General features: G+C 45.8%; 1 protein-coding gene across 1 annotated transcript; it reads right to left on the bottom strand.

Annotated features, from left to right (window-relative positions):
- Positions 1–127: 127 nt before the first annotated feature.
- On the bottom strand, positions 128–27,867 carry LOC309596414 (ovoinhibitor-like; the record flags this gene model as incomplete). Its single annotated transcript, XM_082324600.1, has 16 exons — positions 128–173; positions 17,741–17,856; positions 18,220–18,280; positions 18,648–18,784; positions 20,052–20,112; positions 20,190–20,323; positions 21,521–21,581; positions 22,043–22,179; positions 22,965–23,025; positions 23,457–23,593; positions 24,596–24,656; positions 25,114–25,247; positions 25,758–25,818; positions 26,003–26,139; positions 26,986–27,005; positions 27,813–27,867. 16 exons carry the CDS (start codon positions 27,865–27,867, stop codon positions 128–130), a joined length of 1,419 nt encoding a protein of 472 aa, XP_082180726.1.
- Between the last annotated feature and the right edge of the window lie 12 nt (positions 27,868–27,879).

Genomic DNA, 27,879 nt, shown 5'->3' on the forward strand with positions numbered 1-27,879 from the left:
TTTAGTTTATTGAGAAAGAAAATCAGGAGTGAGCTGAGTTCTCCAGAGGGCGAGATGAACTGAGGTGAGATCTTTGGCTGGGTTTTGCCAGTGGGGATCCTGTGGTGAATTCTCTCAGCACTGATACTCAGCATTTTCCAAAATGGCTTAAAGTGAGAGTCCCATTGCTGTCCCTGAAAGTGAGGAGAGGAAAAAATGGATTAGACACAGAGTCCTGCCTGCTATAATCTGTCCTTTTCCTTGGCTCCTAGAGAAGGCATGAGGCAGGATCCTGCCCCAGAGCCAAAGAACAGGCAGGCTCAGAGACCCCTTAGCGATTTGTTATTCGGAGATGGGTGAAAAGATTTAACCCATTCTTAAGAACGAAAATATTTTGGGGAACGATAACAAAACTCCAAATTTAATTTTCTTTGCAACATGAAAGAAAAGCTCCATTAAGTTTAATGGTCTTCAAACCATTCATACTAACAAACCAGACATAGCTCTTTGTATGCTCTAATGAAAAAAAATGAATGGTTGGCATGATGGCTGGTATTCTCTCCTGCCCCAAATCCCTGATCAACACTGGTCAGCAAACAAGAAAGTGGCAATTGTGCAAACTTGCGGCTGTAGGAGGCAACAGATAACACGAACGCGATCCATGTTTGTACGTACACGACCGCATTGCAGAAGTTACACTTATTGCTGTATGTTTTGCTGTCAGAGCCACAGAGAGGCAGGTACTCAAGTGAGCAGACAGGTTTAGGGTAGTCACTGCAGTCAACCTGCAAAGAAAAAAAAAGTCTAATGTGAAAAATATGAAGGAGTCGGTAGCAGAAGGTCTTGAACCCCTAGCTACAGCTGCAGTGCTAATGATAATGATCTAACTAAAAGTAATTAAATTCCTTGCACAATCTGATCTAAACCGAGGTGTCAGTTTTCTCCTATGCCAGAAGAATTTCATAATATAAAAATAGATCATAATTTCCTGTTTGAAGAGATGTATATCATAACCTGACCACAGATTTCTAAGCAGCAGCAGTTCACTCAGTGAATGTGCCATGCTCGTGATCACATTGCACCATGTTCCCAACTTGGCCAGGAAATTAAATGGAAAAACACTGGTGCCTGGAGAAGCATAGGTGCTGATGCCTGTATAAGGGTCCAGTATCTCTCCCGTAGTCTTAAAAGAGGAAGAGCAGCACTTAGCTAGATACCAGGAGGGTGGGATTTTGTTTCTTTGTGCAATGGGTCCTACACTTGCTGAGAAGTATCGTAGTGCAAAAAATGCCTGTGGGTCCAGGAAAAGGCTGAGGAATTTCATGGAGGAGGAGTCCATCGAGGCTTACTGACTGCACAGAAATCGCACCTAGCTGAGGTCCATCACCTGAAAATAGCTGGAGGCTGGAAGAGTAGAAGTCCCATACATACTCACTCTACTCTTACTCTCTCCTGCACAATCCTTAAGACCCCTGCTAAGAGCAGGCTCTGCATCAAGCCATCATAGGCTTGATGGACCATTGGTCTGACCCCAAAATCCATTCTCTCTTTTTATTCTCAGTCTTGCCCTGATGGATTATTTCTGCTACTACTCTTTTACTGATCCCTTCCTATTCAGTCACCCTCTTCCTTTTCTGATGTATGGATACATCAGATACATGGATACATGTATGACATATGGAGAAAGCAAAATCTTCCCTGTGCCGAAGCACAGCAGCAGTTACCCTCCTGTAGGATGCTGCTGGTCTGGGGGCTGCTGCAGACACTGGCCATGCTTCCCCTGACATCAGTTGGGCTGAAATCCCATCCCTCATCACACAGTTCACTTACTGTAGCAATTTCCTTCTTACATGCACCGTCATACTTCTTGCCAACACTGGTTCCAGGCTCTCTGGGAAGGGAAGACACCTGCGTTAGGGAGCTCTGTGAGCAACCTGCTCTGCTGAACCCCAGCTCCCAGCAATGCTGATCAGCCTCAGGGACAACGTACGGGATACAGGAGACGTCCAGCTTAGGCTGTGTCCACCTGGGTCTGGATACCAGCTCAGGCGGTGCCACAGCCTGCTGGAGAGCTGTTTTATAGCATGATGCGAAGGACAAGGGAGGGTCCAAGGTGTTATGGTGAACTAGGAGCTAGGTTGTGTGACAATGTAGATGCACCTTAGGTTAGTTGCTGTGCTCTGCAAGGCAGCATCTGCCACATGGACCCTTTTAACTTAGTTAAGAGAAGCATTGTGTCCTGTGTTAGATCCCCACCCAGACCTCTGCTTCTGTCTCTAGATCAGAGGCATAGTTTTCCTCCTAATCACAAAGGAAAACAGGGTCTATTTACCAGGGAAAGAGGAAGGTCGAAGTCTAAGCGCCTTACAGAAAAAGCCTTGGTAGGAGTCCTGATATTCAGAAAAGCAGCTGCCAGGAGTGCTAAGCACTCGTCGTCCCTCACAGGAGAGCTCTGCAGACGCGGTACTCACAGGTTACGGGCACACAGCAAGCACTCGTTGTCGTAGGTGACCCCATCGGTACCGCAGACGGGGCTGAGGTCTTTGCTGCAGACCGACACCACTTTGCCTTCCTCGTTTGTCGTGTTGGGATATCTACTGCAGTCCACCTGTTGAGGGAACACACAACAAAGCGCTGGTGAAGTCTTGCTTAAAGGAAGCAAGTAGATCTGGCGAGTGTGTGTGTTTGGCCACCTAGGATACCACCACAGCAGGAAAAATGCTTTTTTGTGTGTCACTATGATGACAGTTCACTTGATGACCAATGCAAGATTCTGACATCTCATATGTCCTCTTATTTAGTGTTTGAATTGTTTCTTGGGGGAGTCAACAAGCAGCTTTGGCCACTCAGAAGCGGGACAAGCCCCTTGTTTTGCCCTTCGTTTCACTTACGGGGACAACTTCCTTGCATTCTCCATCGTGGTCTTTGCTGATATTGGTTCCATATTCTCTGGAGAGGGAAAAACCAATGTTAGGAAGTTTAGCAAAGACATCTTGCTACATCCTAGGTGCTGAAAATATGTAACTAATGCAAGAGAAAGCTGAATCTTTATCACTCAGGCTTCTATTTTTTGAGAAGGTAGTGCCATCCTCCCTGTCCAGCTAGCACTGAGTGGCTGGCAGGGATGTAAAGACCCTGAGATCTTTAGAACCATTTTGGGCAGTTCAGAGCAGAGCATCTCTCCATCCTTTTGCTCTGCTTTCTTGTGATGAGACATGCCCTATGGGTTGTCATCTGGCTGATCCTTGAGCTGGAAAAGAAAAACCTGAATAAATTGCAGCAGCAAGAGAGACACGGTGACTAAAGCGATGTCTAGGCAACGGAGTGCCGCGCAGTGATACCCAAGCTCATTTTGAAGGAATTGACACGAGTGACACATTACAGATCACTGTTTGTTGAAAAGTGGTGCTTCCAGGAGTCCTAAGCATTGCTGCCCGAGATCTCCTCTGCAGTACGTACATGTTGTAGGCACAGAGCAGGCACTCATTGCTGTAGGTGACTCCATCAGTACCGCAGATGGGGCTGAGGATCTTGGTGCAGGCCAACACCTCTTTGCCTTCCTCACTTGTGGTGTTGGAATACGCACTGCAGTCCACCTGCCAAAGGAACGTACGGCAACAGGGTGGGGAAGATATTTTACATTCACAGCTCTCATTTTGCAGGAGACAGTGACCAGACACAACCTGCAGTGGGTTTTTCACTGCCACAGCACAAACTTGTGCTGGTGGGTCAATCTGGTAACTGGTGAATCCTGCCTGCAGAGACCTCCACACACAGCAGGAGAGGAGGAGGAGGAGAGGGCTATAGCCATGCAGCCCCCAGATGGGGTAAATCCGTGGTGGTCTCTCACTTGGCATCATTTTGCAAAGGCTATCCACTGGTCCCTCATTCTTATATTCTTGTGGCCCCTCCAGTGCATTTCTGTTATTACTCTTTCATTCTCAACACGCTGATCATGTTTTTTTCAGAGGAGCAAGACTAATCACGTGGTGTAAGCTGGAGTTTCTCATAGTATTTTATCCTTTCAGTACGTTGCCTTCGGGTAGGTTCTGATACTACAGTCTATTGCTATCAGTTTAGAGCCAGTCATATATGACCAGCTTAAAGCTTAGACCAGTTTAAAGCTGCTGAAAAATTAATTCATCCAAAAATTTTCTATCATTACTACTACTACATTATTAACATAGAGCATAGATGTAGAGCTAAAAAAAGTATAATTTAATGTTTCACACTGTGGAATCTGATTACAATGACACGAATTTTACACTAAGTGAAAAACAGCTAAGCATCTACAGGCCTGAGGTTTTTCCCATTCCTTTGGTTATGTCTTTACCAGGCCACACACCTGAGAAAAGTGACAGAAAGAAATCTTCCACTCACCTCAACCCCAAAGGCAGCATCTGGAAAACAAGAGAGGCAGAAAGTGTGAAACAAAGCCGATATGATAAGACCTCAGTTAAAGCTGGAAATCTGGATGTAAAATTCCTATACACAGGACCAAACTGAATGATTTCCAGGTTTTTTTCCATAGAAAAAAATATTTTCTATGTCGATAATAGTGTTGCTTATTGCTGGGTGTGGTGAAACATGGTTTTGAATAGCTTTGTTCTTTTTTTTATTTTTAGATAGGTAGACTTATTAATTGAAAGTAGAATAGCTTTTCCTTCCTTATCTTCTTACATATCCGTTTTTCGCCCTAAAGAACTGCTGTTACCTATCTGAAAAGAAACCTGAGTCAATACAGATACGTGCAAATGCAAATAGTCACCTACGGGATAAGCAAATACATACAGCATCTGTTGTCAGGAACACACATTTTAAAGAAGCTGAGGGTGAAAAAATAAATTGTCTTTGACTTTGTCGTTTCATCAGATGCAAATATGCAGTGACAACATCAGACTCCGGCTTGTTTTCATCTCTTGTTTCCCCATTAGCAACAAAAGCATTGCAGGAAAGCTGCCAGGCTCCTGCAAAGAACTTGCTTATGCCATTACAATGCTTTCGTGACTAGTTACCGGAGGCCTGACCACCTCGTTACAGCCTTCTTTCAGATATTTATCCATTTGCTGTAATTGTACAACAAGTGTAAGCAGTGTAACAGTGTTAAAACAACAGTGGAAAAAGTGTAACAGCACTAGTTACCAGCACAGGACTCCACTTATTTATATTTATGACAGACAACCAGCTACAACAGCGTCCATTCAAGACTGTCCTGAAATCTCCTCCTGCATCCTATGCGATGCCAACGTACCGAGGCAGCCTAGCTCTTTGTAGAAGAAGATTTTCTCTCTTTGAAGCCACTATCTTATCCCTTTAAAGACAGCCAGGACTCAGACACGAAGCTTCTGCGGCGCCTTGAGAGTCACTCACCTGGGAAGCAGCAAAGCGCAATGGAGAGGAGCACAAAAACACCGGCCGTGGTCATGGTGGAAGTATTTCTTGAGTCTGCAGGCTGCCTGCTCCTGCTCTGCTCCCGAGATGGCCTCTCCAAGGCTGACTGCAAATATATACAAATGCAATGTCTAAACTGTTCAACTGTGACATAAAACAACCAGCAGAATCTGTCACCAGTACAATGAGGCTGGGAATATTTATTGAGGTCTTGACTTTCAGGTAATGGTCTGTATCTGCTAGGCAATTGATTTTGGCTGGACATCTGGTTAATAGCTTGAGACAAGTATCACATGTTCTCAGTGGTCAAAACCAAACAAACAGCCTTTGGGACAAAAGAAACCTCTTTAGGATTCTAGTAGAAATGTAAGGAGCACAAAATATTGAGGGGAGCAAACAGCAGGTCCTTCATTCCTCTCTGCAGAGCAACATCTCCCATCAGGGAGCAGCTTAGGCAGAGCATGCAGGACTGCCCTGTTTGCAGATCAGGCTAAGGCTGTCTGCTCCCCTTTCTGGTTTTGGGTGGGGGGTTTTTTCTGCATTCCCAGGTATTCACCACTAGGTATGAACACGGGTCAGGTCTGGCTTTGCCATCAGCAGAACTGGTTAAGCTTTGTCAGGTGAGTCTGGCAGGACTGTGTCTAACCTGGGAGGCTAATGGTATTTAGCACTGGTTTGATAAAAGATACAGCTTCTTGACAGTTTCACTGCCTGCGTACAGAAGAGCTCAGTAGAAGGAAGACTTGAAAGCAGGTTAAATTCTGACAAGTGCCACTAAAAATGTCACTTGGACCATATCAGGAGGGAGCAGTTATTTACAGACCTAGTCACAGTTAAACACACAGACCGATTCAAAGTGTTCCGCCAAGGCATCTTAAGAACAAAGGACACTGAAGGTTTGGGAACCTATTTACATAGCACCAACTATGCTTGGAAGTACAGTAGGTCCTTTCCCCCTACAGATATTTTAGAAAATGATCTTAAAACACAGAGCCTGTCCAAGTTTTCCTGTCTGTCTCGCACCTCCAGCCTTCGTGCCATCTCCAAATTGCTCCTTCCTAGGAGGAGGCCTGGACCTCTTCTCTTTCAGTAGGTGTAATTTTGTACGAGCGGGTTCTGCCTTTAACCCAAGTTCCTCACTGTGATCCCTTTCACAGGTCCGAAATGGCAAATATACCTGGGGTTTTTTGGTCATGGGAGCTAAGCATTGTGCTTAGGATAGACCTCAGCACCATGGGAGCTGCAGAGCAAACGATGCTTTACAGGTGCTCCCTCAAACAAACAAGGCACCACCCGTTAATCAAATGAAATTCAGCTGAAATCACTGAAAGTTAGCCCAAGCAATTGTGTTGGTGTTTGATACACCACAGCGGTCTAAAGGGTATACTTTGATCCTTAAATGTGTAAATTGTATCGTGCATCCTGGGCACTGGCATGTTATGGAGGCCGCGGCATGGCTGTGTGGGTATATAGCTCACATTTTTACCTAAAAGATATTAGTTTCTTCACAGGGAGAAGCGTTAAAGTAATTATGCTGCTGGGTTTGTTTCCATAAGTTACAGGGAGCGTGCATGAATATTTTAGACAGATTTGGCACATCCTCAAGATGCATTGCCCTAATGTGCCTTGTGGATGGCATCTCTGGAAGCCAAATACTTTTCCGTGAGCATGTACAGGAGCACGCTGAGGCTGCTGTCACAGGCCACGCTTGTTGCCTTCATCAGTTCCCACATACAGTCTCTGCACAGTTGGAGGGAGGTACATCTTTCTGGGTCAAATATGAACTTTGTCACTGGCTTCTCCAGCCAGCAGCAAGACCTCTGTGAATCACCCTCACCAGCCTTCCCAGCCCCAACCTGGCAGCTTTTGACAGGTTGCCTCCTGCCTGGTGCCCACACGCTGCTGCTCCAGGCTGCTCCCTGCTCCGGACGGTGCTGTCCTCCAGGCAGGACCCACCTCTCTCCTGATGGGTGGAGAGCACCTTCTTGCCAAAGGCTGGCGTGTGTTGCCCTTATACACCAGAGAAAATTTTTTCCACTGCAACTGCGGCTTAGCACTAGGTCTGGCACTTACTGGCCCCGAGCAACCCAGATTTCCTCCGACCACCACAACGCCCATCTGATGTTCAGCAGATCCATTCCTTCACTCTCTTACCTACAGACCCTCTAGGGAAGACTCAAGCCTGTGACAATTAAGTGCTGGCTGGGGAACACCCGTCTCCCCTGAGCTGCTCAGGTACCCCCTCCAGGCAAGCCACAAAAATGACACCCAGAAATCACCAGGTTTCAGACTGATGCCCAGCCTCCAGCCAGCCAACGTCCACAGTCTCCCCACCCAGGCTTACAGCTCCAGACCATCCTGCCTCCGATAACAGCGTGGAAAAATCCCACAGCTGGCTAAGCTCGTGCTGTAGGACAGGTTGCTCAGTTCTTAACTACTCCTGGAAGAACAGTTAGAAAGAGGATTTGGTCTGCAATCCTGCCACTGATCTCGTGCTGTAATCCACTTCACTATGCTCTTCTAATCCTCAAAGTCAGATGCAGCATATGGCTAATGACCATTTGGCTAAAGGAAAATCCTCCTGTGTGCAGAAGCCAGCATGAGGGCAGAGATCTGCAAGTAAGCAAAGGCAGTGCCACATCTTGGGGTACCATGTGTTATGGTCCTGAGCACCAGAGGGTCTGCGGGCTGACACCAGGGCTGGATTTGGCCATTATACAACATCTTCTCTCACTTACCCAAGAAATTTCTTCTTTTACATTCCCCATTACAGTTTTTGCCAGTATTGATTTCATATTCTCTGGAAGAATCAAAACTGATATTGGGAAATTTTCTTAGTGGATATGCGACTTCTCAGTGTAAGTAATGCACTGATAAATGAATGACAAATTATTTAATACACTCTTCCAAACACCCCTAGGTTTTGTCACATTATTTAATTAACAAATAGCTGTTGTAAAAGTGGGAAATAACAATAATTAGTTGTAGCTCTTTCATGAAATTGCCTCTAATCACTCCAAAATGCCTGCTAAACACAATTCAGACTGCAGTTTCTGTCTTTTTCTTTCTTTTGGCCGCAGTGTGGCCAATAAATATTTGTACTGAGCCACGCACCTGGAGAAACCGATACAGAACAAATGGAAGATCTGCCTCTCACCTGGTGCCCGAAGGCATTGTTTGAACTAAGCGATAAAGAAAACAAAGTCACTGATGTGATTAAAACTTATCGATATAAAAACATATCCATGTGCTTATGAATTTAGTAAATAGAGTTTGATTCAGGTAATGCCAGTGAATGTTTTCCTGAACTAATAAGACCACGTGCAGAACTTTGTACCCTGCAGGTGAAGGCTAACATGGTTTCACATTACTTATGCAATGAAGTAAATGTACTTGGCCCCACTGCAAGGACAGATGTTGACACATGGGAATGAGTCCAGCAGAGGCCAGCAGGCTGGTCAGGGGCTGGAGCACAGAGCATTCGGGGTAAGCTGAGGGAGCTGGGCTTCTTCAGCCTGGAGAAGAGATGGCTATGGGGGATCACATTGCTAACTGCAGCTCCCTGATGGGGTTAGAGAGAAGATAGAGTCAGAGTCTTCTCAGAGCTGCACAGCAAAAGGATTCAATTCTGACCGAATAGGAGGAATTATTCTTCGCCATGAGGGTGATCAAGCAGTGGCACAGGAACCAGAGAGGTCACGCATGTCCGTCCTTGGTGATACTGAAAACCCAGCTGAACAAGGAAGGCCTTGAGCACCTTGAGCTGACTTTGACTCTGGCCTTGCTTTGAGCAGGGGTTGGGCTAGAGACCTCTAGAGAGCTCTTCCAACCTGAATTATGTATGTGGTACTTACATAATGCTCTCTCCTATGGATAGTTTTTATTAATGAAGGAACATAATACTTCTCCGTGACTCAGGAGAGCAGCCTCAGAGTTTTCCTACAACCTTTGCTAAAGGGCCACAGGTAAGTGGTACAAAGAGCTCCCAGCACATTTTTACAGGGGATGACCAGAAACATGTACAACAAAAGAGTAGATTGTAATCATTGTTAAAAAAGACCCTAAACTATTCAAATTTGAGAACATTATTAGCTCCCAATGATTTCAAAGTCTTTCCACTTCTGCAACAGCCCAGGCCCTCTGCCATCCCAACACCTTCCCAGAAGAGCATCAGCATTCGCACCGACAGCAAAGTTATCTGCACCACAGAAAATCGGCTGCCAAAACAGCGGCCACTTCGCTGCTGTGCTGCAGCCTGGCCCCGACGCGGGTCTCAGCAGCATCAGCTCTGAGGACATACCTTCACTGCTCGCCTCACCAGCTCGTGCTCTGCTCCAGCTCTGGGCAGTTTCTGGATGATGAGGACATCACATCAGGGCTCCATCGCACAGGGCAAGAGTTATTCACATGAAAGGAGGAAAATGCTAGAAAGAGCAGCAGAAAAAGGAGGCACTAAACAGCAGAACATTTGGCTGGACAAAGGCCCAGGCTACTGCTCTTTGAAGTGAACATACTGCAGGGAAGGTGGTTTGGAGGTAATGCAGGAGATGTTATCCTGCAGCTGGTTAGAGGAAGAGGAAATCGTTGGTTTAATCAGGTTTCCTGACACTTCAGTGATCTCAGCTGTGCATCACTGAGTGCTCATTTCATCTTTGCTGCAGCCCAAGCAGGACCGACAAGGAGGTGGCTGCGGGGGAGTAGCAGCCGACCTGGGATTGACACCGTTCGTGGCTGCCTGGCAGGAGAAAGTCAATCTGGCAACTTCACTGCTAAAGCTGGGAAAGTCTCCTTCAGGAGCTGGGGTCAGGTGAAAAATCTTTCAAAGGTAGAAAAAAAAAAATCCAATAGATTTTTATCTGCAAGGAGGCATTATTTATAGCTCAATGCACAGTTAAAATAGAACGAATAAGCGTGTTCTGCCATGAAAGCAAATTGCTTTGAGGTTATATAAACCAGGGGAATAGTTGAACACATCTCCAAAGGACAGCAGATGAGGCATTTTCAAGCTACCAGTCATCTAGCAGCACGCACGTCATCAGAACAGCACACGGCAGGGGGATCATGGCTGTGTCCCTTGGATTTCAGACAGCTCCACAAGCCACCAAAGAGTGTCATTGCCAAGAGAGGCTTGTAGGCAGAAGCAAGATATTTTAATTGACTAACTAGCAGGGCTGGGAAAAGTAATTCAGTATGGTTGGGATGAGCAATTGCTACGTGCTACCGAGCAGCAAAGAGGAATACGAAGGCCTCAAGGAAGATCGTTTGATCCCTGGACAGCTGCTTGTTTACAGAGGGATAAGCATCCCGGATGCGACTCCAGTGCAAAGGCTACGGCAAGGCTGGCTGGGGAGACAGGTTACCGTCTCCCATGAAGCGCAGGGACCATCTCTTCACAGTGAGCTGCCAAGTCGCATTAATTTATCATAGGAACATGCCTTCAGTGCTCACTCCCTTCAGTTCTGTTTCGTAAGATTGACAGACATGTCTATAGACCACAAAGTGTTCTTGACAAGAGGGTAATTAACCTTCGATGTTTACATCTCCCTCCTCTTGGTAAGTAACACACTAAGTTTGTACGTTTTGGGCTGTAAATGGGTGATAGTTTCCTTTTATGCTCTTGATCAGAGGTCAGGAGGACTGGAATTTTCTGAGCTCTATCTGGAGTAATAGGTAACTGAGGAAGAATTTCCTTGAGTAAATGGCCAAAGCCTTGGACTTTCAGACCAGCCCCACATCTGTAAGATCCCCACCAGCCTGTGGCTCCACAGCCCTTTCGGACAGGATCTCAGACCTGGTTCATCCGAGACAGGGACAGGGTGAGCTGAGGCTCTGCCCTCCCTTGAGGGGGCTAGGGGTACAGAAGTTAACACACAGGTAATGATGTGAACGAGAGAGAAAGCAGCTGTTCCTGGAGGTGCCAGTCCATCGCTGCCACAGTAACCTGGAGGCATCGCTCTGCCCATTAACTGCCCCAAGAAACCTCAATGTATCACACCCCCAGGCAAAGTTTCATTTCCATGTGAAACCACGGGATGAGGCAATGCGGAACAGGAGCAAGCAGAACATCAGACAAAAACACGTTCTTGGATCTCACCTTATCAGCCAAAAAACTAGCAAAAATTCATATGAGAAACAATGTTTGGAAAAGGCAAATAAAGGTGCTTGCTTTCATTTATGCGAAGAAAACCAGGAACCTCTGGGATTTGGGATGAACGATGGTTTGCTTTTTAATAAAGATCTTATAAATAAAGCAGCAACAAGGGATTTTCTTTCTGAGGGATAAGGTGGAATAGGCTAAAAGGAAAATGCACTGCTCTCCCTGGTGGGAAAGAGAGGGAGAATAGGGCGAGAGACTGGGTGCATCATGGCGCTGTAGTTTGAACACTTGGCTGGAACAGGACGAACTGGCTGGAAAGTTTCTATAGCTGAAGGACTATTAGCATCATAACCACTGAACACTTTTTTCCTGCATTATTAACAGCAAAAGAAAGGGGAACAACTTAATTTATTCTGCAGCATTAAGCTTTAATGAGACCACTGCCTGATTCTTTGCAGCTGGACATGGGTGAAGCACCATCGGTGCTGACAGAAAGCGGCATGCTGCTGAGTTACAGGATTTTACCATTTCACAGACATTGAGGTAGATGGCAGGACTTCTACTATCTCTCAACTACTGCACTCGCAAAGTAATGCAGTTATTTACTTAATATGTCAGTACGCGCATAACCACTGCCGTGTTGTACGTGATCATACGGCCCCTGCATCCCCTGGCTTGGGCACTGTGCTCCATTTGCAACCTGACAAAAATTCTTGTCTCAGGAGAGCCGAATGCACCGATACCTGCAAAGGTTTTGTGTGTCTCCTTTTCTGGTCTTGAAACAGGTTCTGCTGCACTTTCCCGATGCTGTCCGTGAAGGCTGTCTGTGCCTGCTTGCATAGCAAAGAAATATTTCTGCTACTTGTCTCATATTTTGCATCTTTTTGCCATCCTTCTCTTCATACATTTGAATGCAGCCTGTGGAGAACAGCAATATTAGGAAGCTAGCGTTAAATCACTGCCAAATAAAATGTCAACAGAAGGCATATGCATCACTTACGTCCAATCGTACGCTGCCTGCCCAGCATCCGGCTGGCATTATTTGGGATGCTGCCACAGAGAGCAATGGGAGCTCAGGCTGCTCCTTGGTTTGCCTTCCTTCTTAGTCACTGGGATGACTGCTGTTCCCAAGTCCCTGGGTGTCCCACGTTCTCCGAAGAAGGGAGTCTGCCATCAGAGACTCGGTATGACCATTTTCCCAAACGGGGACGGATGCTGGGAAGGTAAATAAAACTCTCAAACGATGCAAGTGAAGGAGAGTTCATCTGAGTTAACCACAAACAATGAAGTGGTTTTACCATCTCTATTATAATCCTATCAGTCAACAAACCTATGCCATCCGAATATGCTGCATCATTTGGATTTCCACTCCAGCTATTTTCTTCAGCTATTTTCTTTTCTCTGCTAAATCTTCACGATTTCGCCCCAAGCACAAACAGCAAGTGGAGAGGGAGAAAAGGAGGATAAATTGGAAAAGCACAGCGAGAGGCCAGGGGCTAGGGGACTGTCACTCGGAAAGCATGTTCTTTCCATCCGACTGACACATTACAGGCACGGATCCCACATTCAACGGTGCAAGTGAAACCATCTGTGCCACAGATCTGGTCCGGTGCTTGGCCAGGGGGCCCTGACTGGCTGTCCACAGCGATGCCCCTGGGACATGTGCTGCAGCTAAGCCTTGAAGGGAACAGAGAAAAAAGTTTAAAGCAAGAAATTTCCAACCGTTCCTCATTCTTCAGGGGGCTTGAATGAAGTTAAGGTTTTGCTGCTACGAATGAAAAATAGGCAGGAAGCGATGCACTATGTGAACGCTCTTTTTTTGCACATTCACGGTATGTTTAAATTTATGGGGCTGCACCTCAGCTGGTGACAATCTGGAAAACCCTCCTAGGCTGAGTGGAGATCTGCCAGCTGGAGACAGGCTCCCTTCCACTGCTGCTTTCCGCTTTTTTCATATCTGCTCATTGATCAGCAGAGCACACGACCGAAGCCCAGAGCATGGCAAAGAATCAAATAAAATTGTATCAAACATTAAATTACAACAAGAGAATGAACATTTCTGAGTGTGAACATACTGATGGATGAAATGGGTGGATATCAGAATTATATTCCTTCAAATATAGAGGTCTGAGGAAATCTTTTCAGTTCCCAAACTATTTCCTTTGGTAACAGCCAGTTAAATAGACCTATGCAACGAGTTTGTATAATTATTTCTGGATTTTTTTTTTTTTTTTGAGGAACACATAGTTATAAAGTGGTTAAAAAAATCATTTCAATATTCTTCTGAAAAGAGAACAGTTTTAAAAAAAATCAGTGGGATGAGCCTTGTTGTTCTCAAACACCCGTCAAGAGAGTGACAGTATCTCGGCCCATCCACATGCCTCTCTAGCAAATGAAGCATATGAAAAAAAACTAAACCAAGACAAATTATCAGCAGACATCATTTTGAAAGGTATAGATTTTTTGGTAAAGTGTTTGAATGAAGTTTAGGTACAGACACTGTCAAGGAAAAGCTGGGGGTTTTTTTTTTTGAGTCACAGATGGGTGAGTGCTGATATATACCATGCTGATAAATGGGGGGGAAAAAAAAAAAATCTTTCAGCTCAATATAAAAAGACTAAGTATTGTTTTCTAAATCCCACTTATCAATCAAGAACTAAACGATTCACTTCATTCTTCCTCCTCTTTGTGTTGTAAGAAAAATGACTGTAGACTCAGAAAACATTGATAAGGTTATAAAGATAAGTTAGACAAACAAGGAAGGAGAGAGGACATTTATATTTTTAAAATATTGCTTCTGCGATATGTACCAGTGCACTTACAAGTCACGAACCCTGAGGCTGGACCGTCATCAGCGTGAAACACGTAGAAGTTCGTCAGCCCTTGGCGCTGCTCGGGAGCTGGGTCCCAGCTCTCCAGAGCCGGAGGGCGGCAGCAGGGGCTGCAAGGCAGCCTGCGGAGCCGGACCAGCTGCATTTCAGCAGGAAATTTTAAATACCTGATGTTGCAGTCATAGCAGGCACTGGAAAGTCATTTTTTTTCTTCACTGCATCCTTGACTGAGGGTAGAAGGCTGCACCTGCAACTGTTTCTGTTCACGGCAAGAGTGCAAATATGACAGTCCACTGAAGCAGGACTAAATCCAGGCTTGCATCTGATCCTTTTAGTGCCTCTTTCCAAGTTAAAAACCAGACTTTTGTAGCATGACAGTTGAATGGTCTTCAGGAGTGACCTGACCACTTTGAAGCTGCTCGGGCTTTGCCCAAGATGAGTGACAAAGTCAGCCTTGGGGCCCTGCGGCGTCACGCACCTGAGCAGCGATGGAGCAGTAGGCTGAGCAGCACCAAAGCGTCCGTCACCCTCACGCTGGAGACAGTTACTGAGTATATTCAGTCTAGCAAGCACTGAGCTCATGAGATGATCTCTTGGTGCTCCCCAGCACAGGAATCTTTATCCATCTCTCCAGCCATTCCTCTATCTATGGCCAAGCAGGCATCCAGCTCAGTCCACTATACCTTAAAACCACCTTTCAAGTCTCTTAGTCGTACTTTAAACTTGGTATTGTTCTGCCTCTCTCCTAAGCCACAAAAATTCAATGCTTCCTCTTGAATGTACTCATCTTTGCCTGACCATTGCTTCCTCATCAAGAAGAAGCAAAACAAAATCGTCTAACACATGCTCAGTAAGTAACCCTGGAACAGCTGAAAAACAGCTCCGAGGCACAGAAAAGGGCTCTGTCCCCGAGAAGAAGACTGCCCTACTTTCATAGAGTTATATTGCTTCATAAGACACCCCCTGAGCCTGGGGGATATTTAAACTCCAATGTCAGGCTTTTCCCATTTTCTGGCCCAGTTTTAGTGTTTTATTCCATCATGTACTTTTACATGAAACCTACTGGTGAATACCGCATGGAAACCTGTGTCTAAGGACCACTTTGGCTTCTTCCCTGGATTGCTCTGACTTAATCTCAACTTTGTGCCTCCTTGAGTTCGTGTTTGCCTTTGGTGTCATCAGACAATGAGCTCCACAGAGGAGGCTTTGGCAGGGCTGTGCCCAGCTAATGCCATTCAGTTGGATCTTGACAGCTTTACTACAAAGGCTTGCAAAAGCCAGCAGCCAGAGCTAAGGTCAAGGGAAAGTCTCCCAAAGCCCACAAAAAAAATATTCAGGTCTTATCCTTGAGGATAACCCAGTAACATTTAAACTAGAGCAGCATGTTCTACAAAAACACTGTAACAGTAAATGGCAAAAAGGTTATATAAACCAAAGGAACGTTTACATTAGGACACAGACCCAAGAGAAGTACAATAAGCCATTGTTAGTCACAAATCGTCTTAAAAAGTACATGCCAGCCACGGACTCTAATAGCACGGAGGTATAACGGCCTCATTCCCTGGTACAATACCCACGGTATCTCCAAGTCAGGAACATTTGCCTTCAGCCTATTCATCTAGCCCGACAATTCAAAGAGTGACTTTCCAAACCAATCCAAATAATTGTGTTATTTTCTGGTAAACTACAATGGGACATTGAATCAGGGAGGTGCTAGCGGTAGTCCAGAAGAAATCCTTTAACCCTGAAATATTGGACTTGCAATAGCTTTGGTGACCTGGTGCGGAGCTGGTGGTAGTGGCTGTACCAATGTTGCCAACAGACAAAGGGCAGCCCCCAGGCCCCGCTGCCTCCCTGCCATCCATACGGACACCAAAGTGACAGCAATCGTATAACCAGGTCCTGAGCTCTTTGGTCTCAACAAAGTAGGCAAAACATGACTGTCAGGCAGAACCTCTTTCCTGTGACTCGCTATATATTCGGTTAAAACCGGGCACAAGTGAACCTCTGCATCCTTTTCCTTCCCAAATGGCTTTAGAAGGCAGACAGCTGCAGTGATGGCTGCACTGGGGCTGCCCCCCACCCCAGGGGTGATTTCTGCTCACCAGGCCCCAGAGATATTCTGTTACATCTGTTACATCAAGATATTTCATGAGTGGACACTTCTGCTGTCTGTGACCCTGAAAGGAGCTCAACATTCCCCCTCCTGCAGATTATATCCTATAACAGCACACAGCACTGACGTCAATTCAGTGGAGACAGGCGGGGATCACCTTTCCTGACAGCAGCTGCTGCCTCTTCCATGGGACAGGGTGCACAGGCAGTGGGAACCAGGACAGGGGCACCTCTCAGCCAGGCAGCAAGTTTCCCTTTCTAGCCCACAGCAAGAAAGTGCTCTTTCCCACCCACATCCTAGACATTGCCCTGTGGAGGAGGTGGACCATGCCCTTGAGGTGAATGTCTCCTTGCGCTGACTATAAAGATGGAGTCTGTGATCAGGTCCTACAGAGATATTAATGGCTAGATGAGACTAATACTGGCAAGGAGACTCTGAGGAGCAAGGAAGTGCCTGGGAGGTCCAAGGGGAGACCAGGACCTCAGCAGAGCAGGGACGGCACTGACACATGGCAGGAAAAGATCTACCCACATTGTTTGGTAGAAGAGAACGTCAATAGCAAAATACATATGCACCACTAGAAGTACCGTGTCAGGGAGGAGAAGGGGCAAAAGGGATGAGACGTGGCACTAAGACAGAGAAACGTTGCCAAGTGAGTTTATTGAACAAGTGTTTCAGGAGCTAAGGAAACAAGACAAACTGAAGGAAAGTTGCTGGGGAAGATCAGCCCATGGGAAGTCACGTGCAAGGGAGCTCGTCTTCCTGCGCTGGGCTCCAGCACAGGCTTAACATTCAGTCAGACTCACAAGGTTGAGAGTCCTATTGCTATTCCTGGTGAGAAAAGGAGAGAGAAGGATTAGACACAAAGTATATTCAGTGCCAAAGCCCTGTTCCTCACTTCACCGCCCAAGTGTTGGCTTAGTGTTGACCGGAGATAAAGAACAGTCTCAAAAGCCCAAATACTCCCTTTCATTGTTATCATTAAAGATAAAAGGTTTCACACATTTGATATCATCCATTTGGTTTGATGAAGTACTTTTTCACACATCCTGATTAGCTTGTGGGACAGATTATGTGCTGGTAAAAATGAGTAAAGTATCTTTGAAGTTAACAAACAGGGGGCCATGTACAGATCACAGAAATGGGCCCTTCGCATTTTCCCTTAAAATGCAAAAACCCCATCTCCTTGCACAAGTCATGGTGCACCAGAAGTGTCCAGCATATGCCCATAAGCAGTTAGTCAAAAATACGTTACGAAAACAGCCCTGCATTCATAGTAGGTACAGGAATTGATCATGTAAGGAAGGGTTTTGCTCTTGTACGTACAGGTAGGCATTGCAGAAAAGACATTGGTTGCCATATGTTTTGCCATCAGAGCCGCAGTGGGGCAGATATTCCATGGTGCAGACAGGAGAGATTTCTTGGAAGTCCTTGCAATGCTCCTGCACACGGAAGATAGACATGAGTCTCTGCCTGAGAGCCAGCTGTCGTCCCCCCAGCAGAAGGAACGACACCCCACTGAGAAATGAAGCTGTCTGTACCATCATAAGAACCAACTCAAAGTTTCCTCTTGGTGGCAGATGTGATGCCATACTATTTCTGCTCACTGCCACGTCTTTTCCTGCACAATTACAGAGCAATGGGACGAATGTTGGCTGTTTTATGACCAGTGTGAAATTCCCAAGGGATCTCCTCAGGTCTGCAGACCACCACTCCCCCCATTTGTAACCCACAGCAGAGGACAGTCCCCCATGAGTGTAACAGACACTGGACCTCGCTCTTTGTTCCCATCCTTTCCCACTCACTTTTGTATTATCTTCTTCACAGGGTCCGTTCTTGCTTTTGCCAACATTGGACCGATGCTCCCTGGAGGAAGACAACTGCCGTTAGCCGCAACCTTCCCCATTACAATTGCAGTGCAAGAACATAATCTCACTCCCACATAGTCCACAGGAGATTTTCAGATTAATTAGCTTAGCATTGCCTGCATAGCACCAGCAAGACCATGCCCTTGTGGACCAGGCACGTGTCTTTTGGAATAACGCTCTCCCCCTTTGTGGGGCTCTGGGGTTGAACACCCATGTCAAACACCAACCAGGAAAACAGGGGCAGACAGACAGGACCCATCTGGCACAGGCTTTCAGAGAGAGCCCTGGCACATTACGTGGCACTCAAAGATGGATCCAACCACCACCACCGAGAATCCCCCAGAGGGAGAAGGACGAGTACTTACAGGTTGTGGGCACACAGTGCACACTCGCTGGCATAAGTGACACCATCAGTACCGCAGACAGGATCGTAGATCATCGTGCAGGCCATCAGGTTTCTGCCATCCTTCAGCGTGGAAGTTGGGTACTCGCTGCAGTTGAGCTGGGGAACAAAGACGGCAAAAGCTCCAGCACCCGCGCTGCTCTGCGCAAGGGCACCCAGACACAACCCCCCCCTCCTTATTCCTCTGCTTTTTAGGATCTGCCATAGGACAAATTACGGTTATATATTAACTTAATCTTCATGGAAAACTAACAATTTCCTTTCATAGCCTTATGCTGGAGAAGACTGAATCAAGGCTTGAAGGCAAACATCACTCATTCAGCTTTGTATTTATCATGATGCCTCTCTACCTTGCCGAACCTACCGGGATATTACAAAACGCAGCTCAAAAATAATCTGCAAATCAAAACGGCATGATTTATGCACTTCCCGCGAGAGAGCTGACTGCGACCAAGGAGTTTTTCACAGCCCACAAGAATGGAGGGGAGATGTGCTGACAGGCCTTTTGTTGCAACAGGACGGCTCCCAGTGTTGAAATCTGCCAGCAGAACTGACAGCAGTTGAAGCTGATTTACACCGGTTGAAGAACTGGTCTTGCGTTTTAGCAGTCCCAGTTTCTCCAGTGCGAGCTCTTCCTCTCTGATTTATGTATCTCACCCGGTCTGAGCACAGAGCGTACCCGGGAAACAACGGAATGACATTTCATAGTTTGTTTGTACAGAAATGAAATATCTGACTCGGGATGTTGACTCTTTCTAACACATGCTAATGAGATGGCTTTGTTCTTCTATTCCCCAGTGAGTATAAATAGTTTAGAGCTAGCCAAATATACTTAATCTAGTATTTTTACAACATTCATTGTCGGTATCCATTAGATTACATTGCATTTACAAAAAAACCAGAGGGGTTTGAATCCCCTGGTACATCAGGTATCAGCATTCAAAACACAGGCAATTTTCTAATCTTTGCAGAACATACTTTTGTAAAATGCGAGCATCCAGAAGGCACCGGATACCCTGGGTCCTCTGCATCCCCTTCCCATATTGCCAAAGCAGACTGCTAAGCTCCTGCGGCAGCTATAATAGACTGCTGTGGGAAAGGAATTTCTTCTTGTAAAGCCTTAAATCATTTACGCTACCTGTCTCATAACTCATTCCTCACCTGTCCTCTTCCTTTTTCTGACTGCGTGCAGGAAGCGCACAATGTTCCTGCTGCTGGGAGAGGGTGATACTCACCCGCCAAAGGAAGGAGAGCACAAGCTGTGATCCCTGCTGGAGGCTACGCCACCAAAACCAACCAGCATTTATTCAAGTTATGCAATCAGCTCCAGCTCTGTTTTTTGGGGTTTTTTTCAGGTTTCACTTACTTCGGGAACTTCCTCTCTGCACCTGCCATCATGCTTCTTGGCAACATCGGTTCCAAATTCACTGGAAGAGAAAGCAGAGTTAAAAATGCTCGACAAGTAGCTCTGCTGAGCTCTCAGGGGGTGACCTCCAGGGCTTACATGTTATGGGCACACAGGGCACAGTCATTGCTGTAGGTGGCACCGTCTGTCCCACAGATCTCTTGCAGGATGAAGGGGCAGGCTCCGATGGTTTCGCCGGTTTTGGTATTGCTCAAGTATCTGCTGCAGTCAACCTGGGGAGATAAAATAACAATGCTGGGTCAGCTGCTGGGCGATGGAAGAGCACCTCATCTGCAGTCTGTCCACTCTGACTCTCCAGATTTTAAAGGCTTCTGCCAGAGGAAAAAACAGAGGTTTTTTAAGCTTAGTCTTCCATTAGAAATGAATTAAGTAATTGTAGTTGGGTTTGGTATTGTCTGCTAACAGAGGGAAGAAAGGAACAGCTGGCCAAAAAGATTAGTTTCCTAAAGTGGTACGTATGCAAGTTTTAAAACAATCATTTAACCCAAGGAATCTGATTTAAAGTGCTTGACATTAAGTCCAGCTTGACATAGTTAACTAAATCCAAGATTCTGTTTCAGCTTTTTCAAAACAGCAGCAAGAACTGTTTCACCAGCTCCTGTTGGAAAAATACTTACTATATATAAAATCTAACAGCTAAAATACTTGAGGATAAGTAGACAAACATCTATTGGAAGTCAGTCCACACTAGCTAAGCATCACTGACGCTTCACTGTCATTTTGCATAGTTTCCCCAATGCAGTGTCTCTTATTACCCGTATTTCCCACATGGTCCAAGAGCAAATTAAAGCAAAGACAGCATTTCAACAATGTATCTTCACTATAGAAAATATATTGCGGTCCCTCAGGATGCATGAAATTATTTTTGGTGCTTTAGAGCTGCTCTGCATAAGCAGAATAAATGTGTTGAGATATTATCAGCACATATTGTTACTGTGCAGGATAATAAAGCTATTTCTGTATGCACACATGAGAGCAGATTTTTCCTGGCTGACCAGAGGACAAGGATTTTTTTAACCTGCCTGTCTAGTGCAATGGAAATCCTAGCACTGAATGAATACACGGACATCTAGCACAGCCTTCTCTCTTCCTCTCTTACTATGCTAAAATGGGCTGCGCCGTTCTTGGGCTGCCTCTGATGATTTCTGTTCAGAGATCTGCAGTACTGGGACATTTTGTTTCTGAAGTCCCGGCCTGCTCCCCTTCTCTCTTGCCCTCACGTACGGCACATTGGCAGCAGCCACTGTGAGCAGCTAAGGAGAACTGCAGCACCAGCACGAGCCCTGTGCATCACCCCTCCATGCATCCGGGCGCACGGCGGGTGCGCTGGGTCTTCCCAGTGCCAGGGTCTTCCTGGAGACTGGAGAGAGAGAGAAGATGCCGCTTATTTTATAGCTAGTTCCACTTACAGGAGTGATTTCCTCCTTGCATCTTCCATCATGGCTTTTCTTAATGTGAGTCCCATGTTCTCTGAAAAGGAGAGGTTGACATCAGCATGCTCACGGGCTAAGCCCTGTGACACCCAGGTGCCACAGAAGGCAAACCAAACTCATAGCCAATATATATATGATAAAGGAGGCATCTGATCGCCTAATGAACTGGCTTCTCCCAGCCATTAGCAAGCGTAATCCTAAGTGGTAACAGATCTATCAGGCCTCCTCACTGTGTGCTATGCGGCAGCCCCATCCACTCTTTCTTCTGCCCAAACACCACAGCCCTCAGTGTGCTCAGATTGAGAGATGGCTCAGCCACAGCTCCCCCAAGGAGCACAAACAGAGCATCAGGAAACAAAATCAAGGTGACAGGGGCTTCAGGAGGTTGAAAGAGAAACAGAAAGAGACATATAGATATGTTGGTATCAAAACAAAAGCCATCTGGAGCACTAACCATGACTAGTCACTCCAAAAGAGAGTCCTATATACAGTACTTACAGGTTGTAGGCACAGATGCCACATGGGTTGTCATAAGTAAATCCATTTGTGCCGCAGACTGGGAGCATGATCCTTGGACAGGTTATCCTGGCCTTACCGTCCCCAAAAATTCTTGATGGGTATTGACTGCAATCGAGCTACAAAAAGCAGGAGTGTCAAACCTCAGGAAGTCCTTGTTCTCTGAGAAAAACCCCAACGTAACCTCCCACCGTGTCCCTTATACTGGGATGCTGAGACAACACTAGCGCTGTGCCTCAGTTCTCTCAAAACCAGGCTGAGTCAGTGCTGCGTGAATCCTCTCATGCACAGAGGGAACTGCACAGCACCGCATGGTTTGTGAGATGCCAAATCACTAGGGTAAGTAGCTTGGTCAATCCCAAATGCAAGATATGCCAGAAAAGAGAAAATAGTCCCCTTTTCATCTGCAGTATAAATATAAACAAAATACCGAAATAGTGAAGGAAGTTGGACTTTGCTGACAATGCGTTTGAAGAGCATCCTCAAAGGAACATCTAAGCCCAAACTGACCGACTTCCACATTTATGTGTTGCCATGTCCTAGACACCAGCTCTGGGACTTCTCGGCTGATACACTCGGATGAAAACTTCAGGTGTCCTCCATATACCAGAATATACCCCCACCCCAAAGGTTGGTGTAGGTATGAATTCATAACGAAAACCCTGCGTCTAGCTCCCATGCAGCCCATCTGCCAGGGCTGTGTGGGCAAGGAGGGCCCAGAGGACACCTGCCTCAGGACAGATGGGATTCGTAGGCATCCTCAACACAAGGGGCTGACAAGACTTAATAGACATGTGGAGAAAGCCAGGCTCCAGGCCAGCTCACTTTCAGAGTAGATGTAGCCTCAGGGAACCTTTCAGTTGATAAGCTAAGAGGAGAAATATACTTTATATTAAATACTTACCTCAGAAACCTCCTGTCTGCATCTTCCATTATGCTTTTTGCCAACATGGGTCCTGTGCTCTCTGGAAGAGGGAAACAACAAAGTTGAGGAATTAAATGCTTAACCTCTTGGTCGCAATCATGTGCAAAATGAAGCAAAACATGGCTTCAGACTCTATAAGAGTGTCTCAGAATAGCTACATTACTTTACTCATCAACAAGCTCATCACATCTCGTAACATGCAAGTTAAAGCAATATTCTGAATTATTCCCTCCTCTGCTCAGTCACTGTCCAGCCCACAGACTAATCCAAGGAGCTGCCATCTGACTCTTCCAGGTTTTCCCTCATAGGCACAAAGAAGGTATCAGAAGGAAACTCAAGATAAATCCAAAACCAATCGAGTTCCTAAGAGACTTGAAGAAATAGGCATCAGCAGAAATGCAGAAGGATGATTCTCAGGACTGCAAAGCATTGCTGGCTACTTAGAAGGAGAGCTCTACGTATGGCACTTACCCATTGTGGGCACAGATTTCACATTCATTGTCATATGTAACGCCATCTGTGCCGCACACTGGATTCAGGATCCTTGGACAGGACACTAATACTTTGCTGTCCTCAGTGGCTCTTGTTGGGTACTTGCTGCAGTCAATCTGTCAAAATAAGGAGAATAGCCCTTGCTATGCAAGAAAAGTAGATGCAAAACCTTTTCATTCTGTATCCCAGCCTCCACTGTTTCTGCAGCAGGACAAAGCCCTGATACACTGAAGCTAAATCTTCAATCAGAAATGAGCTTTCTGAATATTATCCTAGTTCTCTAGGAGTCAAGAAAAAGGACTATCTTGGAGAAGAGATCCTTCAGGCAGAAGAACACATACAAAATTCTGGGCTCATTCTCATCTAAAAAAAACAGTCTTGAATTTAGTGGGAAACATTTTTCACCAGCTGGAAATCTGACTAATACTGTTTTGGTTTGTACTGGTTGTCTCCCCACTTCTCCAGCTCTGTGATTACTTATTACTTCAGATTCCCTGTAGTTAAGCACAAGGTTTGAAAGGATAGAGAAAAAATGGTTATCAGTTGGAGAATGGACTTCCTACATCCCAAAATTTTGGTGCTGAAGCTTCTCTTCCTGAGGCACCAGACTGTTGGCCTCATACAAACATACAGTAAATGATACTCTATAAATATGTATGCTTAGTGCTCTTGGGAGTCTCACTATGTTTGTGAAAGCAACCAGCATGGAAGTTTTGAACCCCTGTTGCAAAGGGTGGAAACGCTTGCGATCTCCAGAGAGAAAACTGCCAACCTGCACAGCACGTTGGCAAGCGAAACCTTGGGCCTCCCCTTCCCCTGGGCACAAAAACCAGCTTAGTACGGAGGGAAATGAGTTCTGCAGCACCGATTCACTGCAGCTTCTCGTCTCATATCCATCTCCGTTCTCCCTCCTGGTGTGGCACGCATGGGGTGACCCGCTCTTTGGAGCGGGCAGGATGCAAAATCCACCCTCACTGTGCAGAAAAGCAAAGCATGGATTGGGATCCTCGTAAGCCCTGTCATATGGTCCTCTTGCAGTTTCCTAGAGAAATCTGTGGGGATCTCAGGATTCTACTCACAGCCCTAAGAGATGGATTTTTTACTTCTATTGCACTTACAGTGACAATCTTGTTCTTGCATTTTCCATCATACATTTTGCTAACATTGGTGTGATGTTCTCTGAAAGAAAGAAATGCTTTGGTTAGGAAGCCTTGAAAATAAACTTTTCCCATTACACTCTAGGCACTGGGACAAGAAAGCAAGGTCCCACCCGCCTTGTGGGACACCAACCGCTTGACTACTCTGAATGCACCCCGCAGATGGTAGCGGCAAATGCACGGTATTTCCATATCACATGGTAATGAAGTGTTAGGAGTAATTAGATGTTAACAAGTAACACTTTGATCTGTTCATGGCTCTGCTCTGGGTTGTCCTCTGTTTCTTTTGTGAATCCCCTCACGAGCACAGAGAGAAAATGGGGAAGAAAACTCAAGCTGGCTGGAGAATATAAGCAGCCAGCTCTAAAGAGACCGCCAGAGACACCTGCCTTAAGACAGACTAGTGTTTTACAGACGTGCTTCTGAGAGCCTTAACTGTCACTAATTACCCAGAAGGATGTTCTATACGCAAAACTTACGCATTATAGGCACAGATCCCACATTCGTTGTCATAAGTGAAGCTATCTGAGCCACAGACTGGTTTCAGTATCCTTGGGCATGCTACCAGGACGTGATCACCTATTACAGTTCTTCGGTACCTACTGCAATCGATCTGCAAAAATAGCAGGAACAGAGAAAAAAAACCCACATTTTTATATAAAGATATAACACTTCTACATAGTTTGCTTACTCTCCCTCAGCCTTTGGGGACAAATCCAGCATCAAACTAATTCCACCATCAAAAGTGGAAGCCAGAGTCAGTTCTGCAGGAATTCTCTCCTGCTGAAAAAATATGGCATAGCAAGGAGGACTGCGATTTGGATTTTGCGCGGTCCTTCATAAGAGCCTGCTGGAGCTATCCAGGTGGTGAGACTCAACCTTCAGCCAACACAACATTTTCATTTTATTCCCAATTACAGAGGCTAGAAGTCTGAATTTGAAAAGCACAGAGACGTGGTTCCAGATAGCCCATAAAAACCCTCTCAGCTTTGGTTATCATCACATTTTAATTCCCTTTGGGCTGCGCAGACCAGCTGCGCATGTTCTGTTTTCCTCTTGCGTGGTGTTTGAACTGTCCCCCCCTTTTGCAGCCATCTGAAGTCTTCCATGGACTTTGTCTTACCACAATAGGGCTTGGCTCGCATTCTCCATCATGTGCCTTCTCCACATTGGCCCTGTGTTTCCTAGAAGAAAGCAGACCTGTGTCAGGGATCGCAGAGAGCAGCATCGCCTCGAGGCCGGTGGTGTCGGCACCCAGCTGCTAACTCACATGCTCCTCTGCCCAGTTCACCTTTGGGGGATGAAGCTGCCACCCTTACCTTGAGCCCCTTGCCCTGCCGCTTCTGCTAGGTTTCCAGCAATACTCACATGTTGTAAAAGCAGATCCCACACTCGTTGCCGTACGTGACACCGTCGGTGCCGCAGACTGGCTTCAAGTTCCTCGGGCAAGCTACCCAGGCCGTCCCATCCTTGCCGATACCGCTGGAATACTGGCTGCAATCAACCTGCAAAAGCAGCACAGAATCAGCCCCGGCGCTGGCTCCCTCATGGAAAGAAACCCCCATGCAGCCTCCCACCAGCAGCCACGGCGCCTGCAGCTCCTGCTGGGAGGTAAAGTAGATGTATTATTTTGAATCTGCTCAGACAGTCAGAAAGAGTGAATCTCATCTACAGAAGTTTCTGATTATGCTTTCCTGCCGCGGTCCGGGGGAGGCCCGGCACAGAGGAAGGATTGCTGTGGGTGAGAGGGTGCCTAATGAAGGCAGCCGGTAATTGGGAGCCTGGCTGCACACCAGAGCCCCTCAGCTCAAAATCTGATCGTTTCAAATCGTGCTGCAGTCTCTGGTGAGTTACAGGAGTCTCCTAACTGCGTGGGAAGAACCTGCAGACAAATCCGTCGCACAGCCCCTGCTGTTTTCCTATGATATAGGTATAGAAAACCTATGCAAGGAAGACAGTTCTGCGGGTCTTACTGCATAGAAAAAAATATCAGAATCGCAGTCTTTGATGCTTTCAAGCACATCATCTTAAGACAGTATTCCTCATGAAGAGTTAACCTACTGCCTTTGGCTTGGAGTAACTAAATTATGTCTAAGAGTTAATACAACAGGATTGTATAATTACTTCTTGCTTTCTTCATTTTATTTAGTGAACTGAAAATATCGTAAAAAATGAAGGATCTTATACTTTCTCGTGAAATTGGCAATATCATTCAATCATGCACTGGCAAATATTATTTAAGCAGCCAAGCTTTCATTAGATTTAATCCACTTGCTCATCAGATAATTACGTACTCTTTCTACTTTACCAGAAACCTGGAATAGAACAGAATAAATAGATCTGTAGCTCACCTCAACTCCAAAGGCAATACCTGAAAGAAAAAAAGGGAGACAGAAAAGAAAAAAAATAAATTGAATTATTGATACGCAGAGAAGATATACGTAAATCTTTTCATGAAACTGTTAAATTCAGTGACTGTTGTTGACTAGGTTATTGGGTTTAGGAAAATATGGAGTTTTACGTTATGCCAGTAAATGGTCATAGGATGTATTAAAATAAATAAATGAAGTTTCATTGCACTTTTGGGGGAGATAAAACAGGGGAGAGCACATACATTAATCCATCCCTAAGATGTTACAGGGAAGCGATAGAGGTACTTTCAATGCAGTACTCTTGGGCTTTAACCTCTTCTAGGAGACTTTATATTCGACTTTGAAAAGTTCGGACACGCGTGTTTAAGATGGCTGTCGGCCACTGCCACTGTCCACCTCCAAACACGTCCTTCTCAGTTACCAGGAACAGCACAGTAAGCTTACAGAGTAATCCTGGAGGTTAGAGTTTGCGTTTATATTGCTCACATAGCTAACGATGCCATCTCTAACAGTTTTACTTTGCTTTCATACACAGTGCTCCCACGTGCAAGCTCCCGCTCTGCCCTAGGACTGCTCCTTCAGCAATTTGCTCCTACAAACCAAGAAGATGAAAACAGTCGCCTGTATGAGGTTTGCTGAAACCTTCGTCTTGAAGTCTAATTTTTTCCTACACTCTCTCAGGAAGAATATTTCTTCATGGAATAAGGCTCTCCTCCACGTTACAAGACCCGAATACTTTTACTGAAATGAAAATTCAGCTCTGATTCAGCTAGATCGATGTCTGCAATATGCCAGGAAATACTCACCCAAGCAGCAGCAAAGGGCTAGAGCCGCCTTCACGAAAACCCCCGTTATCTTCATGGCAGACAGAGG

Source organism: Platalea leucorodia, assembly GCF_965183815.1.
Source record: "Platalea leucorodia genome assembly, chromosome: 11".
Classification (NCBI taxonomy): Eukaryota; Metazoa; Chordata; class Aves; order Pelecaniformes; family Threskiornithidae; genus Platalea; species Platalea leucorodia.